At 35.1% G+C, this 18,502-nt stretch overlaps 1 protein-coding gene across 3 annotated transcripts in view; it reads right to left on the bottom strand.

Annotated features, from left to right (window-relative positions):
- Window positions 1–18,502, bottom strand: part of LOC120244908 (protein argonaute-3) — a 127,465-nt gene that overhangs the window by 71,035 nt on the left and 37,928 nt on the right. For all 3 annotated transcript variants that reach the window (XM_039251692.1, XM_039251693.1, XM_039251694.1), the window contains 3 exons: window positions 12,844–12,964; window positions 7,534–7,742; window positions 6,587–6,723 (listed from right to left, as the gene is read on the bottom strand). In XM_039251692.1, coding sequence (XP_039107623.1) covers window positions 6,587–6,723; window positions 7,534–7,742; window positions 12,844–12,964 — 467 coding nt within the window. The remainder of the gene's footprint in view (window positions 1–6,586; window positions 6,724–7,533; window positions 7,743–12,843; window positions 12,965–18,502) is intronic.

Genomic DNA, 18,502 nt, shown 5'->3' with positions numbered 1-18,502 from the left:
TATATTTCTCTAATGAACATTCAATGTCAGAAGACAAACAAATCCTTAGAACATATTCCAGAAAGTATAAGTCAATATACTTTCTTAGACTTTATGTCTTAGACATAAACTTTATGTCTTAGACAAACAATCCTTTGGGAATAAGCTATAGGCAAATAGTTTTGAGTATGTAAATACTTAGCTCTTATTCATGAGCCTTGCTTGAAGAAACAACTTGAGGACAAACTGCAACCAGTAGATGACAGGAAAAATTTCAGCAGAAGGATTGACAGCACAAATACATTTAATTGCAGATTTAAGGTTAAAACAAATGGATATATAGGTGACAGAATGGAATGCAACTGTTACATGCTGCTCTAAGAATGTAGGAATAATAATATACACAAATAAATCAACAACAGGAGTACAAAAATATAAAGTAGAATAAACTCACTGTACCTTATAGTAATAGATAGGAGTGACTTGAAAGTCAAGTAGTAAAAGTTTAAACAGAATGATAAAGAACAATAAAATAATGCTATACTGGCTAAAAGTAGTCAGTAAAGGAGAGGGAGAGAAGGAAGGGAATAAAGCTAATTATTACTTATTAAGGAAAAAAGACACTGCTTTTTATTTTTTTTAATGTTTATTTTTGAGAGACTGAGAGAGACAGAGCACGAGCAGGGGAGGGGCAGAGAGAGAGGGAGACAGAATCCAAAGCAGGCTCCGACCTGTCAGCACAGAGCCTGATGTGGTGCTCGAACCCATGAATCATGAGATCATGACCTGAGCTGAAGTCAGACGCTTAACCGACTGAGCCACCCAGGCGCCCCAAAAAAGACACTGCTTTAAAGAAGAAAAAGATGAGGACACCTGGTGGCTCAGCTGGTAGAGCATCTGACTCTTGATTTTGGTTCAGGTCATGATCCCAGGGTTTTGTGATGGAGTCCCACATCAGGCTCTGCACCGAGCATGAAGCTGGCTAAAAATTCTCTCTCCCTCTGCCTCTCTCCCTCTCTTTCTATAATAAAATTAAAAAGAAATAAAATTTTTTAAAAAGAGAAAGATGAGTGGTGAACACAGCATAATAAACTTGTCAAATCATTATGTTGTACACCTGAAAGCAATGTAACATTGTATGTCAATCATATTACAAAAAAATATTAATTGAAAGAAAGAAACATGAATATTACATGAAGGTATAAGTGTAAAGGTTTACCACTAGCAGGAAAAAACCCTTCTTAATATCAAAACTATCATTTAAAAAGCATAGAAAAGAGACAACTTAAAGTTTCAAAAACAAATATAATCAGATATTATAATATAAAATAATCTGACACAACTAAGACCACGCACATATGTGCTTCCCATCAGGGAACTCATCTATTAACAGAAAAAAAGTTTTAGACTGACCCATTAAGCAAAACCATTCTATGCTAACATCAAGATGTATATCTGATTCAGAAAGTATTAAAAAAAGTAAAGGAAAGGAGAAGTTAGAAGTTAACATATAGGATACGGTTCACACACACAAATTGTAATCCTTTCATTAGATAATGCTGACTTTTGGTCCAAAGTATAAAAAGAAGTTCACTTTATCATGTAAAGCACATAATTCACAATGAAGGAAACAGGTATATATATGCTCTTAAAACTACAGCAGTAATATTAAGAAAGCAGAAATCACAGGATACATGAGGAAAGAAACAAATAATAGAAACTTTAAAATTATTTTTCCCAGTCTAAGTAAAAATAAGAAACCATCTAAACAACCTAATCAAAATGGTAAGCACAGGTGGATATTCATTTAACTCTATCCTAATAATTGAATATACCTATTTTCTTTTTTTTAATGTTTTATTTATTTCTGAGAAAGACAGAGAGAGAGAGAGACAGTGTGAGCAGGGGAGGGTCAGAGAGAGAGAGAGAGATACAGTATCTGAAACAGGCTCCAGGCTCTGAGGTAGCTGTCAGCACAGAGCCTGATGCGGGGCTCAAACCCACGAACCATGAGATCATGACCTGAGCCGAAGTTGGACACTTAACTGACTGAGCCACCCAGGCGTCCCTGAATATACCTATTTTCAAATAGCTATTAAACATTTGCAAAAACTATGTATTAGGCTACAAAACATGTCTCAATAAAGTCTCAAAGGGGAAATACATGCCATATTCTCAGATTAACAACCCAAGAAAATTATAAAATCAAAAAATAAATAACAGAAAGTAAATAATAAAGACATCAGAAAATAAAAAGATCTTTAATCTAAAACGTTTTAAAGTCTCTCAAGCAATATTTGGATAATAAGGAAAATACAAATGAAATTTGTGGTGTTTCTAGACAATAAAAATCCTACATATTAGAAGCTTTGGCATGTAGCTAAAACAATGATCAGAAGAAAATTCATTACTTTAAATACTTTAATCATTAAGAAAAAATGAAAGTAAACGAATTACTAATATAGTTCAAAAAATTAGAAAAACAACTAAAGTAACTGAAAAAAGTAGAGGAAAACATTTATAAAGCTAAAAGCAGAAATTGAGAAGTTAGAAAACAGAAAGCCAGAGAGCTTAAAAAGAAAAAAAGAAGTTTCAAAAGCACTTTTGCTAGGGGCCTTGGGGAGGCACTGAAACCAGTTGTTGAAACTACTCTCTCCTAATTAAGAGTAAAATGGACAAAACACAAATATACAAAGTAAGAAATGGGGGGAAAGCTACAGAAGTAGACACAATTTCAAAAAATAAGAAATAACACTGTAAAACTCTCTATAAAATATCAAAAACAGGTAAAATAATTTTCTGATAAGATATAACCTACCAAAACTGAACACCAAACTGAGCCTAAACAAACTAATTTTCACAAAATAAATGGAAGAAGTTTTCAAAGAGCTACTACCCATCAAGAAAACAAAATACACCATGCCACAAGATTTCACAAGAGAATTCTACCAAACCTTGAAAGAGTTAACAAGTTTAGTACTATTAAAAACTCTTATACATTTCAGAAAATGGAAAACTTATAGATTTTTTATGAGATATAAGATTAATACCAAAACCTGAAAAAGATCACACACAAAAAATATATTATAGATCAGGTCAAACTTATTTTTGCATTCTGATTAAAAAGGTAAAATATTAGCAAACAGAATACAGTATCACATTAAAAGAATCCAGAAACACAAGTTTGGTTCAATGTTTGTTAGAAGACAAGAAATATCATATCATCAGCTCCAAAGATGTTGAAAAGGAATCTGACAAAATTCAATATCCATCTTGATTAAAAGTACTTAATAAGGAGCCCCTGGGTGCCTCAGTCAGTTAAGCATCTGACTTCGGCTCAGGTCATGATCTCACGGTTCATGAATTTGAGCGTCGCATCAGGCTTTGTGCTGACAGCTCAGAGCCTGGAGCTTGCTTTGGATTCTGTGTCTCCCTCTCCCTCTGTCCCTCCCCAACTCACAGTCTGTCTCTGTCTCTCAAAAAATGAATAAAACGTTTAAAAATATACTTAATAAAATAGGAATCTTCAGATGCTCGTATACATATACATATATATGTGGAAGCATTCCTTTCTAAGGTAAGGAATGAAAAGAGGATGCCTGCTAGTTCCTACTCCTTAACACTGCCTAATTAGTCCATATAATTTGATAAGACAAAAATCAAAAGTATAAAAATCCAAAGGAAGGGTCAAACTGATCACTGTTTGTGGATGAAATGATTATAACTAGAAATGTCAAGAAAATCTCTTGAATAAGTACTATAAACATTAATGGAATAAGGCAGACAGAAGTAAGTACAAAGAAGTCAAAAGACTTCATGTATGTAAATAATAACCAGTTAGAATCTATAAATCCATTTAACAGCAAAAAAAAAAAAAAGGGTGGTGGTGAAATATCTAGGAATAACAAGAAGATACGTGCAACTTTCATGTAAGGGAAACTTTAAAACACTCCTGAAGAAAACAAAAATAATGTTGTAGCAATAGAAAGGTTTAGCATTTTCTTGGATAGAAAAGACTCAGTATCTTAAAGATGCCAATGTGTCCCAACAATTTCTAACTGTAATGAGATTTCAATAAAAATTATAGCCCATCTTGGGGGCAGGCACCTGGATGGCTCAGTTGGTTGACAGACAGACTCTTGATATTGGCTCAGGTCATGATCTCACAGTTCATGGAATCGAACCCCGCTTCCGGCTCCACACTGACAATGTAGAGCCTGCTTGGGATTCTCTCTCCTTTTCCTCCACTTGTGCTTTTGCTCTCTTCTCAAAATAAATAAAAATAAAACATTTTAAAAAATTACCGCCTATCCTCCCACACCTACTGAATCTAGGTAAGATGTTTCTAAAGTTTATGTGGCAAAATAAGTAAGAATAGCCTAGAAAAGCCTGAAGAGAAAAATGCCCTATAGGATTTAAAAAGTCATGAAAGAAATGACTGACTAGTACATTTAAGTGTTTGTGTGTATGTATTTACCATCTCTCAACCAAAGACACAAATTTCTAGATGGCAAAAAATAAAAACAAGACTGTATCAAAGGTTAAAAGACAAACAATTAGGGATAATATCTACAATTTGTGACACAAGAAGTTAATCTCCTTAATTTAGAAAGCTCTCAGTAAATGAGAAAACCAAAAATCCAACAGAAAGAAAAATACAAAAGATACAAACAACTTATAAAAAAAAGAAGGTGACCCTTACACATATGAAAAGATGGCTAATTGCAAAATAAAAGTGCATAAGGAAACTATTTCCTGCAAATGCAATTAATAGAATCTAGAGTTTGACACCTCTAGTGGCAAAGGCATAACAAAACAGGTAGTCTCATTCACGATTCACAATACTTAGAACCTCTACAAAGGGCAATCTGGCAATAATGACCAAAATTACAAGTACATTTGCCTTTGACCCATTACATCCTGAAATCTATCCTAAAGATCTACACATATAGGGAATGATGTTCTGAAATGGCAAATAAAAACAGCTCTAATATACATTGAAAGAGGACTTCTGAGATATAGCTCCTCAATGATATATCCCCACAATGGCAGATGCAGCTGAAAATAATGCAGAAACTACATAGTGATCTGGAACCACATAGGGATCCTTGAAGGAATGGCTGATTCCAGGTACAGGGTAAGAAATATAAGATGAACCTGAAATATCCTGCTGTTCCAGAAAGCAAAATAGCTATCAATGACTAATAAATTACCAATAGGACACAATGATTTTTCACATAAGAATTCCATCTAATTCCAAAGGAGTAAGAGAATTAGAAAAAATACCAGTTGGTAATCCCTAGTGAAAGAAATGATTTGGGTGACAATGATCATTAAATAGAATATTAGTCATTGAAATGTTGATTGGGAAATTTACTATGGAGAGATGAGGACTACTGATTTCTGAACCTACTGGTCAATCTTAGCATCACTGATATTGGAACCACTAGATACTGTGTGCCTAATATGATATAACATGAAGCATGTATGAAGTATTCTAAGCCAGAATTGAATCAAACTACTAGGGCCAACTTTCACTTTCAGGAAATACAGGGGGCAGAGAAACAAGGTAATGACACCACAAGAACAGAAGACAAATGCGGAGATTTTAATATTCTTCAGGACAAGTTAGTTTCTCTAACAAGTCAATGACATCGCTTCTCGGCCTTCTGGCTAAGATCAAGTGTCTGACAAGTCAATGACATAAAAAAAAAAAAAGAAAGAAAAAGAAAAAACACAAGAGGAAGGAAATGGGACTATTATATTAAAAAGGCAGATCAACCAAACATGATAGGCGGATCTTGTTTGGGTCCTAAATAGAATTATATTAGATTAACTATAAAAAACATGCCTGAGACAAAAAAAAGACATGTTTGAGACAATCAAGGAAATCTGATTACGGAGAGAATATTAGCTGCTACAACTAAATCATTACTTAAAATTTTCTTACATATGATAATGTCATTATGACTGTATAAAGAAACACCCATGTTTTTAGAGATATATACTTAAGCAGTAGAGACAAAAAAACTTGCTGTCTGGAATTTGATTTAAAAATACTATAATTGAGGAGTAAAGGTAGAAAATTCTTGACAGTTTGCATATAGGTGGTAGTTTATCATACTATTCTCCCTGCTTTGAAATATGCTCAAATATATTAATAAGACCTAAAAATAAGAATGCAATTTGTACCACTATACGCATCAACAGTAGGTATAATACCTGGGGTCAAAATGACCAACAGACTTCTCTTTCTTTAAAACATGTATTTCATAATGAAATACTGACTTAAGAGTTAAAAAGACAAAAGTGAGATTGTTCAGACAATCACGTCAAGGCTTTTATATTTCCTTTTGTGTGCTTACTTGATGCTTAGTAGTATTCCAGGACAACTTCTGTGTAAAGCCTTACTAAATGAAATGTAATACAAAAGTTTTTCCACTTTGTCTTAATATATGTCCAAATATTACTTCAAGACACCAAAGACACCTGTATGTATAATTATATATCAACTGCACACGTGCGTGCGCACACACACTCACACACGCACATGTGCACAATATGGGAATCAACTACCCAATACATAATATGGTTTTAGTTCCCTTACCATCAATATTAAGCATCATTTTCCACATGGCAGGTCGAACAGATTGATGGAATCCAAACCATACTTCCCTGCCCCCTCCCAGAGGGTGGTCATATCCTTCGGGAGCTGAGAAAAAGGAACGCCCCACAGGCGTATATCTACAAAAATTAAAATGTCATGTTCAGTCCTTTCCTTCCCATATAGGTATGTAAATCTGCAGAACAGGTAAGTCTAGAACACATAAACTTAATTTATCATAATAATGCCTATCATTAGGAATATATGAAAATAAATATTTCCCAAATTTATGAAAGCAAAATGCAGCCATTCTAAATGAAAAACAAAACAAAAACCATCAGCATCCTTCACTGAAATTCTCTATTCCTAAAACTGTTAATTTGGGTAAGAAAAAGTTTTATTTAAAATATTAGAAACCGATGAAAAGAAAAACCAGTTCCAATCTTAGAAAATGCTATTTCTATAAATGTGTTTGCAAGACATGTATTTTTCTTTAAAAGGACACATTGATCCTATATATACAGGCACACAAATACAAATACACACTTGTGAGGTGGCAGTGTTAAGAGAATAGCAATTTCAATACAAATTGATGTTATTGTATAAACAACAAAATTACCTTTATAACAAGAGGACTTAACTATAGGAATATATCTGAAAACATATCAATTATTCAAGATTTACAGCTGCTAAGACAAAGGGTTAGACATTTTTCTAAAAGGTATCCACTAGAATAGTGAAGCTAACAATGTGCACTTACTTTGAAAAATCAGTTTTTTCTGTAACTTACTTCTTATGTCAATGAACTTGTATGTATCCTATTCTTTAAATGAAGCAATCAAAATATACAACATGTGAAGGGTGATCAAAGGAGGCCTGCACAACTCACTCTTGGGATGAAAGTCTACACACTTAAAATCTAAAAAGGAAAAAAAGCCAGAAGCACCCACTTCATGGAGGGCAGATGTCGTAGCACCACATCAACAGCATGGACAGGATTAGTACTGATTGGCTTGTCTAATTCCAGCGGCTCAGGCAAGGTCCGTCCTGTCAGTACTTCATGTAGTAGGTGCCAACTCACCCGAGAGACAAACTTAATCGACACCTTGAAAGGTCGGTCTTTTCCACCTTCCCCAGGTAAAGTAACATCTAAATCTACCTGTTGATGGGAAAAGAGTCAATTGATAAATTGAAAAAGATAAGTACAAGTATTTTCAGGTTTAAGTTGTAAAAATATTCAAGAAAAAGCAGGGAAAATATTAAAATAAAAAATCAACCTCAATGTTAAATCAATAGATAATTTCTAAGCTACACTGTTAAGTAATAAAGAGCAAAGTAGAGAAGATTACAAATAGTATACCATCTTTTGTGTGAGAAAGAAGGGGAAATTGGGAAAAATATTCATATATCTTACTTCAGCAAAAAGAAACACAAGAAGCTTCAACCAGAAACAAAACTGGTTTCTTTTAAAGGATGGGAAGAAACAGACTAGAAGAAATAAAGGAGGAATGAACAATTCTGAGTATATTTCTCAGTACAGTTTTGACTTCTGGATGCATATTAAATAGAGATGCTGTTTTTTTGTATGTATGTATGTATTTATTTATTTTAATGTTTATTTATTTTTGAGAGAGAGAGACAGAGCAAGCGAGCCCAAGTGGGAGAGAGAAGAGGCAGACACAGAATCCAAAGCAGGCTCCAGGCTCTGAGCAGTCAACACAGAGCCCGATGTGGGGCTTGAACTCACACAATGAGGGGCTTGAACTCACAAACCGCGAGATCATGACCTAAGCCAAAGTCAGACGCCTAACTGACTGCGCACCCAGGTACCTTTTTCTTTTTTTTAAACAAAGTTTTCTAGGGGCACCTGGGTGGCTCAGTCAGTTAAGTGTCCGACTTCAGCTCAGGTCATGATCTCACAGTTTGTAGGTTCCAGCCCTGCGATGGGCTCTGTGCTGACAGGAGCTCAGAGCCTAGAGCCTGCTTCAGATTCTGTGTCTCCCTCTCTCTCTGACCCTCCCCTGCTCACGCTGTCTCTCTCTCTCAGAAATAAATAAAACATTAAAAAAAATAAAGTTTTTTATAAGTTAAAAACAAAATCAAGAAGGATGAAGTGAAAAAATTAAAACTGAATATAAACAAAATCAAATGGAACCAAGTATGTTTCAAACGGATAACATAACCACACTGAAAGAAAGGGGAAAAAAAGGAAACAATACAATGAACTCTTGAACACAGAACATATTGGGGGCTGTACACGTGGAAAAGAACCGCATACAAAATAAAACCTTAAACTTTTATGAGGAGGTTTATTTTCTGTAGTGGTATGGTATAGTAATTCAGAAATGATTTTATATATGTATGGTAGGATTGAACAAATGAGTAAAAGTGGTGATGTTTTGAAGTTCAAAAAAGAAGGAAGATGGATGTGGGGGGGAGGGGGAGATGGGCATGGAGAAGGGCACTTTGGGGATGAGCACTGAGTATTATGTGGAAACTAATTTGACAGTAAACTATTTGTAAAAATAAATAAATAAATAAATAAATAAATAAATAAAAAAGGAAAGCCAATATTAACCATCCACTGTTGCAAATGTAATACCTGGAATTTAATAGATGCTCATAAATGATAATTGCCATTAAACTCTCATAATGATAAAAAAAAAAAAACAAAAACAAAAAAGAAGGAAGATACAAATTCGCAACATGTGGAATAAAGAAAGAATTCTCAGGGAACAGACTGAAACTTGGAAGAATCACTTTGACATGATTTCCAATATATATTGTACACTGTACAGTAAGTAGTACTTGTAGAATATGTTAAATTCATTACATGACAAAGAATATTTATGATATATTGTCTTATTTATTTATTTATTTAGTCCCACTTCAGTCCATTTTCCAAATACCTATACCCCAGCAGCAATGATTACTTTCAGTACCCAGATTTCAGTTTCTAAGTTGCATCCCCCAACTAAAAGAAATCATTCATTGTTCCTTTGATAAAGGGCCAGTCGCATGGCTGCAGCAGGGAAAACATAAGATTAGCCTGGAACATCTTGTGCCAGAAAGTAAGGAAGTACTCAAAAAAAGTGTGTCATGTCAAAAGGGTATAGGAACCAGCTTAAAGGGGCTCCCAATGGCCAAATCCAGGAAAACTGGGACAGTGAAATAAATAAAAATAAATAAATAAGGGAGAAGAAAATTCTCTCACTTACAGTTGAATATCATCCAATAAAGGTAGAAGGAATGACAGAATTAGAAAATCACCATTACTACATACTAATGATCTTTCCAAGCAAAAATCATCAATTATTTAAAAATCTAATGAGAGAGGTGCCTAGGTGGCTAGTCGGTTAAGCATCCGACTCTTATCCACTCAGGTTAGGATCTTGCTCAGGTCATGATCTCATGGTTTTGAGACTAAGCCCTTCATTGGGTTCCATACTGGGCATGGAGCTTGTTTAAGATTCTCTCTCCCGACTCTTGAATGCTGACAAAAACTGAGGACTGATGGATGTGGGGGGACGGGAAGATGGGCATGGAGGAGGACACTTGTGGGGATGAGCACTGAGTGTTATGTGGAAACTAATTTGACAATAAACTATTTGTAAAAAAAAAAAAAAAAAAAAAAGATTCTCTCTCCCTGTCCCTCCCCCGCCCCCAAAAGATTCTCTCTTTCTCTCTCTGCCCCTCCCCCACTCACACATGTGCTCTCTAAAAATAAAAATATATACTTTCTCTAATGAGAAACAGGATCCTTAAAGTATTCCCCATATCAAAATTATAAACTTCTATGCATCAGAGGACACAATCAACAAAGTGAAAAGGCCATCTACAAAATGTGAGAAAAGATTTGCAAGTCATATACCTGATAAGAATATATAAAGAATCCCTAAAACTCAACAACAACAAAAACTAAACTAAACACAATTTGAAAAATGGGCAAAGGACAAAGATACACAAATGAGCTTCTAAGAGCTCAAGAAAAGATTCTCAACTCACTAATCATTAGGGAAATGCAAATCAAAAACACAATGAGATATAATCACACACCCATTAGAATGGCTACTATAAAAAGAAAACAGAAAACAACAAGTGTTGGCAAGGGTGTGGAGAATTTGGAACCCTTGGGCACTGTTGGTGGGAATGTAAAATGGTGCAGCCGCTATAGTAAACAGTATTGTGATTTCTCAAAATATTAAAAATAGAATTACCACTTACCGACTGAGCCACCCAGGCACCCCAGAACTACCACTTATATAAAAAAGAACTGAAAGCAGGAACTGGAACAGATATTTGTACACCCATGTTCATAGCAGCATTGTTTGCAATAGCCAAAAGGTGCTCATCAATGGATGAACTGATAAACAAAATGTGGTATATACACACAATGGAATATTATTCAGCCTTAAAAAGGAAGGAAATTCTGACATATGCGACAGCATGGATGATTCTTGAGGACATAATGCTAAGTGTAATAAGTCAGTCCCAGAAAGACAAATACTATATAATTCCACTTAGATGAGGTACTGAGAGTAGTCAAAGTCTACATACAATGGAATATTATTCAGCCTTAAAAAGGAAGGAAATTCTGACATATGCGACAGCATGGATGATTGAGGACATAATGCTAAGTGTAATAAGTCAGTCCCAGAAAGACAAATACTATATAATTCCACTTAGATGAGGTACTGAGAGTAGTCAAAGTCATAGAGACAGAAGGTAGAATGGTGGTTGCTAGGGGCTGAGGGGAGGGAAGAAAGGGAACATAGTGTTTTATGGGTAGAGTTTCAGGTTTACAAGATAAAAAGAGTTATAGAGATAGATGGTGGTGATGGCTGAGAACATCCTTCATGCCACTAAAAACTGTACCACAAAAATGGCCCAGATGGTAGATTTTCTTTTTTTCTTTCTTTCTTTTTTTTTTTTTTTTTTTGAGAGAGTGAGTGAGCAAGGGAAGGGCAGAGAGAGAAGGAGACAAGACAGAGGATCCAAAGCAGGTTCTGCACTGACAGCAGCAAGCCCAATGTGGGCCTCAAACTTGTGAACTGTGAAATCATGACCTGAGCTGAATGAAGTCAGACACTCAACCAAGCCACCCAGGAGCTCTGTGATAGTAAATTTTATGTTATGTGTATTTTACCACAATTAAAAATAAAATCTCCCCACAACAGTTAAAAGAGAAAAAAGGAAACCTTGAGAGGAAAAACCTGGCAGATACCAACTTAACTAACTGATCAACTCAGGGCCATCATTAATGGCACAAACACATATAAATGTATCCTGATATGATCCACTGATAAGGAAAGAATAATTGTGTAATTATTCTTGCCAAAAATGCTAAATTAGAATCTAATCAAGAGGAAGCACCAAACAAACCCGTACTGAGGGACATTCTATAAAATAACTTGCCTGTAATCTTCCACTATGTTAATTTCATGAAAGGAAAACAAAAATGCTGGAGAACTGTTCTAGAATAATGAAGACTAAAAAGACATGGTGAATCTAAATACAATCACAAACCTGGACTGAATTCTGTACCAGAGGGAAAAAATGCTAAAAAGTCATCCCTGAAAGAATATCGGTTGGTGATTAGACCAAAGTATCATATAGATGAAAAGTTTAGTGAAGTAGATAACTGTACTTTGATTTTTATCCTTGTTCTTAGGAAATACATATTAAAGGGTGTGATTATATGCGACCTACTCTGAGATGGTTCAGGAAAAAAGTATGTCTCTCTCTCTCTAAATATCTATAGACATAAAGAGAGTAAAGAAAAGAAAGATAATGATAAATGTGGCAAATGTTAAAGAACACTGGTGAGGGGTGTCTGGGTGGTTCAGTCAATTGAGCGTCCATCTCTTGGTTTTAGCTCAGGTCATGATCTCACAGTTCATGGGTTTGAGCCCTGCATGGGGCTTGCTTGGGATTCTTTCTCTCTGCCCCTGTCCCACTCACTTATGCTCTCTCTCTCTCAAAATAAATAGGTAAACTTAAAAAAAAAATAATGTGCCTGAAGAGATAATCTGGAGGAAAAAAAAGAAACATTGGTGGATCTGGGTAAAGGGTCTACATGAGTTCTTTGAATGATTCTTGCAACTTTTCTATATGTTTAAAATTATTTCAAAATAAAAAGTTAAAAAAGATAAATGACACACTTTACTATCTATGGACTATTATAAAATAAAATGTAGTTAAGTGCATTTAAAAGGAGACATTGCAAAAGTAGAGCTTTCCAATAAAGGACTGCATCTTACCCCAGTAGTTGCCACAGGAAGTGGATTGGCTGTGTAAAGGCTTCTTTTTCCATCATAAACTGGTCTACGATCCCCAAATATCGTCACTTTAAAATGCTGAACCATTGAGTCAACCACCTCCCTAAAAAAGGGGGAAAATACATTCACATAATCCTCTGCATGATGAAATACAAACATTTAACTAAAGTAATTCCTGCACAATTTAAAGCTGCCAAAATTCTAAAAGACAATAATACATGATAATTTCAGGACCATCCCTAGGACATGAGAAAGGATAATTTCTGGAACGTGATATGAATTTCAAAAGAACGAGAGAAGAATGAACCTAGTAAATGATACTTAACTCATTCTGGGCCATAGTAGACCTTTAAAATATTATTCCTAGAAAATGATCCTAAACTCCTTTTACCATTTCTGACTACAACCTGACACATTCATTTCTCCATCAAGAGAGTCTGATGCTCTTCCCTCTGTGCTCAGATATCACCTTGTATATATATCTATTAGAACATTTACTCCAACGTATTATAATTATTACATGCTTCACTTCTATTAGACTGTGAGATTTGTGAGAACACACCTGTATCCCCCTCAATCCTTTCAACTCCCCAAATCAGTCTTACAACATTATGTAGCCCGCAAGAATATTCTGAAGACTGTTTTCACCTAGCAAACATTTGTATCCTATATATACTTACATGGAAAGATATTCAAGACATTTACATTTAAAAAAAAAAAAAAAGGACTTCAGTGAGAATACTACTAAATATCCACAAATCAAAACATTTATTTTTGTACACACATTATTTGTAAAAGCAGTGGAAAGATATCTAGAAGGATATGTACCAAACAGATACAGTGGTTCCCTCTGGAAAGAGAAGCGAGGAATGATTTTTTTATTTTGCTTAGATAATCTAAATATATTATGATGAGAGTGTACTTACATATTACTGGTAAAATTTATAATACATTTAAAAATGTAATAAACGGGAAAGAAGATGACTAAATTCTACCCTATGGGTAGGAAGGAGAGAAAGGAGAGAAAAAGGCATTTTCTGGTACAAAATAATTAAGCTGACCTGGTACCTAGAGCAATTTCCCACATGCTTAAAATTTCTGTTTTTCACTTCAATTTCATTTTGCTGAAACTATTTAAATAATGAAGCCTCTTCTAGAGTAAATTTTACAAAAAAGATTTGTTTCACTGATCAGTTTTTACAGAGAAAACAAATTTCAAAGATTTTCTGCCATTTAAGATTTTTTTTTGCAGCCATTAATTATCAAGCCCAGTTTCTTAGGTGAAACTACACAGACCTAATTTGTAAGAATGCTTTGACTATTCACTTTTTACTCAACAGTAAAATGGTATAATTTTAATCTTACCAAATCCTGGCAACCCAATCAAAGCACTCTCAGGATCAAAATGGTGGAAATTAAAGTAGCTGTGACAAAACATGTTAAGGATAAAGAGCGTTCTGTGTTGATGTCTAGCACAGTATATTCTTCACCAATGTTCTAACAGTGAACAATCTACCCCCAAAAAACTGCTAGAACCTCCAGTGGAATCTAAAGGTGAATTCAACATATCTCCCCCAAGCTATCTGGTTATCCTCCCATTCACTACTTTTTAATTATTGGTGCCTTCATCTTCCCATTTACCAAATTCAAAAACTGGCTCATTTCTTCACCCAATTAGTTGCTGACTTTACCTCTCTGCAGTATTTCTCACATCAGTCCTTTGCTTTTTCATTCCCAATTATCACCATCCTAAATTATAACCTCATGTCCCAGTACCTGGATTATTTTAAGTCTCTTGATTTTTATGCCTTTTATTTTTTCTTCTCAAACACAACTTACATATCACTGCCAAATGGGTCCCTAAACTCTACTTTTATTTCCAAGGTACAAAAGGCTGTTAATCATACTCCTCAATTCATGGCTTATATCATCATTCAATTGTGTAACACCTGTCTTCTTTCCTTCCACCTTCATTTCCTAAGCCCCTCTCCTTTCTTTTTTTTTTTTTAAATTTTTTTTTTTTTTATTTACTTCTAGGAGAGAGAGAGAGAGACAGCATGAGCAGGGGAGGGTCAGAGAGAGAGGGAGTCACAGACTGAAACAGGCTCCAGGCTCTGAGCCGGCAGTCAGCACAGAGCCCGACGCGGGGCTCTAACCCACGAACCGCGAGATCATGACCCAAGCGAAAGTCGGACGCTTAACCGACTAAGCCACCCAGGTGCCCCAAGCCCCTCTCCTTTCATAAATTATTTTCTCCTGATGTTTGAACATCCTTCTATTTATATATATTCCCATCTTTATTCTCTGGCACTAGGTTTTTTAAACGTATTTATATTGGGGCGCCTGGGTGGCTCAGTTGGTTAAGTGTCCGACTTTGGCTCAGATCATGATGTAATTCATGGGTTTGAGTCCCACATCAGGCTCTGTGCTGACAGCTCAGAGCCTAGAGCCTGCTTCGGATTCTGTGCTTCTCTAAAAAATAAACAAACATTAAAAAAATAATAAGAAGTGTATTTATATTGCTGTGGGACACTTAGTTCATTGTTTCTGATTGATGCAAAGTACTTTATATGTTGTCTGTCTATTCACCCAACAATGCAGACTTTAACTGCCAGCCACCAAATATAATATAAGCAATACAATATCTCTTACTATGTCCCTTTGTGGACCTGAGTGAAAATTAATTGCTGGTTATATACTCAGGAACCAAATTGTTAGGTCCAAGTGAATTTTATCAACTAAATGAACTGCCAAGTTGCTCTCGAGAGTGGCTACACAATCTATATTCCTGGAGGTTCCTATTTCCCTATATCCCAGACAAGATTTGGAATTATCCAGTTATGTTTTCTAATTTTTCCTAGTCTAGGAGATAAAACTAAAAGGCTTTATTTATTTTTTAATGTTTATTTTTGAGAAAGTGAGAGCACACAGGTGGGGAAGGGGCAGGGAATGAGGCAGACAGAGCATCAGAAGCAGAGAACCAAATGTGGGGCTTGAACTTACAAACCATGAGATCATGACCTGAGCTGAGGTCGATACTTAACCAACTGAACCACCCAGGCACCCCAAACTAAAAGGTTTTAATTGACATTTCTACTATTGCTAATGAATGAGCATTCCATCATGTGTTTGTGTTTCTTCTTTTGTGAATTCCATCAAATTCCCTTCACTTTGTGCATTTGCTCATTTTTCTATTATGGCTCCAGTATTCTTTCTTTTTTTTTTTTAATGTTTTATTTATTTCTAGGAGAGAGAGAGACAGCGTGAGCAGGGGAGGGTCAGAGAGAGAGGGAGTCACAGACTCTGAAACAGCTCCAGGCTCTGAGCTGGCAGTCAGCACAGAGCCCGACGCGGGGCTCGAACCCACGAACCGTGAGATCATGACCTAAGCGAAAGTCGGATGCTTAACCGACTAAGCCACCCAGGCGCCCCAATGGCTCCAGTATTCTTATTGAATTGAAGGAGTTTCTTTGATATTTCATACACTGATTCATTAACAAGTTTAGTCATTGCAAATATCTTCTCCCAAATGTTGTATGCTGGTTGGCAAAGTCTATTTATCTGCTGAACTGAAATCCTTAATGTTGTATCAACAAATGAATCATTTTTCACCTTATGGTTTCATGCTTTTGATGTTTAAAAAAAAATACCTTACTAATACTAAGGCACAAAGATGTATGATGTTTTATTAACTTTATAGTTTTATCTACATTATTTTGGTCATTAATCCATCTGAAGTTCTTCTTTATAAACACTGTTATATAAAGACTTATTTCTCTCCACATAAGCCAGTTGTCCCATACCATCTATTAAAGAGTCTATACATAACCAATCAATTAAAAATGCCATTTTTGGGGCCACCTGGGTGGAGGAGTCAGTTAAGTGTCTGACTCTTGATCTCAGCTCTAGTCACGATCTCATAATTGTGAGTTCGAGCCCTGCCTTGGGCTCTGCACTGATGGTGCAGAGACTGCCTGGGATTCTCTCCTTCTCTCTGCCCCTCCCCGGCTTGTGCACTGGTGCGCTCTCTGTCTCAAAATAAATAAATAAACTTTAAAAAAATAAACGCCATATTTTATCTTAGTAAGTTTTCAACATATAAATGAATCTGGCAATGAATATTGTCCCAGTAGTTTATTTGTTCTTAAACCAGTATCATATGTGTTCACAATTACTAAAGTGTTTTGTTCTGCTGCAACATGAGGCAAGGCAAGTTTCTTTTCTTTTCTTTTTATAAGTTAACTAAGACATTCATGGAAACTTTTAACCAGAATAAACTTCTAAAGACACCCCCTTCAAAAAAAACTATCAATACCATAACAAAAGAAATATATCTAGTGCCCTACATACAGTAATAATAAAGTATCTGTTAGTTAAGAAACCCTCAAATTATACACACTTGGGAGACAAGACTAGTATGCTAAACACCAATTAGCATGTTAAAAGTTACTAAAAATCTAAAACAGTGAACTCAATGAAGATGAAATATAATAGGGGCAATTGTAAAATCTAAACATTTATGATTAAAAGCTCAACTGCAATAAGAATAGATTAAAGGATGTGAACTTACTCACTGCTTTTGTGTTAAGGGGCTTTAGATGACTCTATGTCCAGAATGAGCTAATAGTGGGATGTAGCTTCCTCAAAATTAATGAAATAAGGTTGCATATATTTAAGTATCCCAGTATAAAGCAGGTAACCATTCCATCAAATATTATATGTCATTTCACATTCTAAGTACTCTGTTCAATTTGGAAAAATTTAAGACCCTAAAAAAGACCCTAAAAAAATGAAATATAACCAGAAGAAGGTAATCCTGATAGAAATTCATGTAACATGAGTATAAATAAATCAAATCAAGGACTTCAAGTCCAGAATAGGAAAGACTCATAGGAAATTATAGAAACCTCTGGCTATTTTGATGGACTGTCATGTGATAAACTAAGCAGAAAATCTATCTTCCTTGAAAGGATAGAACTAGGACAAATAGTTGGAAAGACATAAGAAGCGAGACTTTGGAACAAAAATTTCCCATATTTCCTAACCACCAGAATTATTCCCAAGTAGATTACACTATCTTATAAAGTACCTGAGTTCATCTTTGCTAGAACAGTTCGAGGAGCAGTTATGTCATAGAAGATACCAACTAGAACACACCAACCAGAAGACTGAAATGAATAATGTCTGCAATCTCCTCTAATAGTAAAGTTTAACTAGGGGAATACCAAATAATGAAACACTGCAGATTTTACCATGGCATCAGATATAAAAATTTCTTTATGAATAATTACACTAAACATTGATTTGAATTTAAGCTCTCAAAGCCTTAAAAGAATGGTGTTAGAATTCCATAAACACTGACATTAAACTAGTATTAAGTTTATAATTACTAAAACCTATGTACCTATGTTTCAAAGGGAATCAGCTTTTATAAGGACCATCATTTATTATCAGGTCTCTTTACTTTTTTTTTTTTTTAATGTTTTTTTTTTATTTACTTCTGAGAGGGACAGAGACAGCGTGAGCAGGGAAGGGTCAGAGAGAGTATGCCACTCTAAAGGCACCACTTTAGAGTTTTAATTAAACTTTAGTATGCAAGCTAACAAAATGACAAATCAAGGAACTGCAAATTTTCACTTAT

Source organism: Hyaena hyaena, unplaced genomic scaffold (genome assembly GCF_003009895.1).
Source record: "Hyaena hyaena isolate Hyena2069 unplaced genomic scaffold, ASM300989v1 scaffold_397, whole genome shotgun sequence".
Taxonomy (NCBI): Eukaryota; Metazoa; Chordata; class Mammalia; order Carnivora; family Hyaenidae; genus Hyaena; species Hyaena hyaena.
This window is presented reverse-complemented; position numbering and strand designations above follow the sequence as displayed.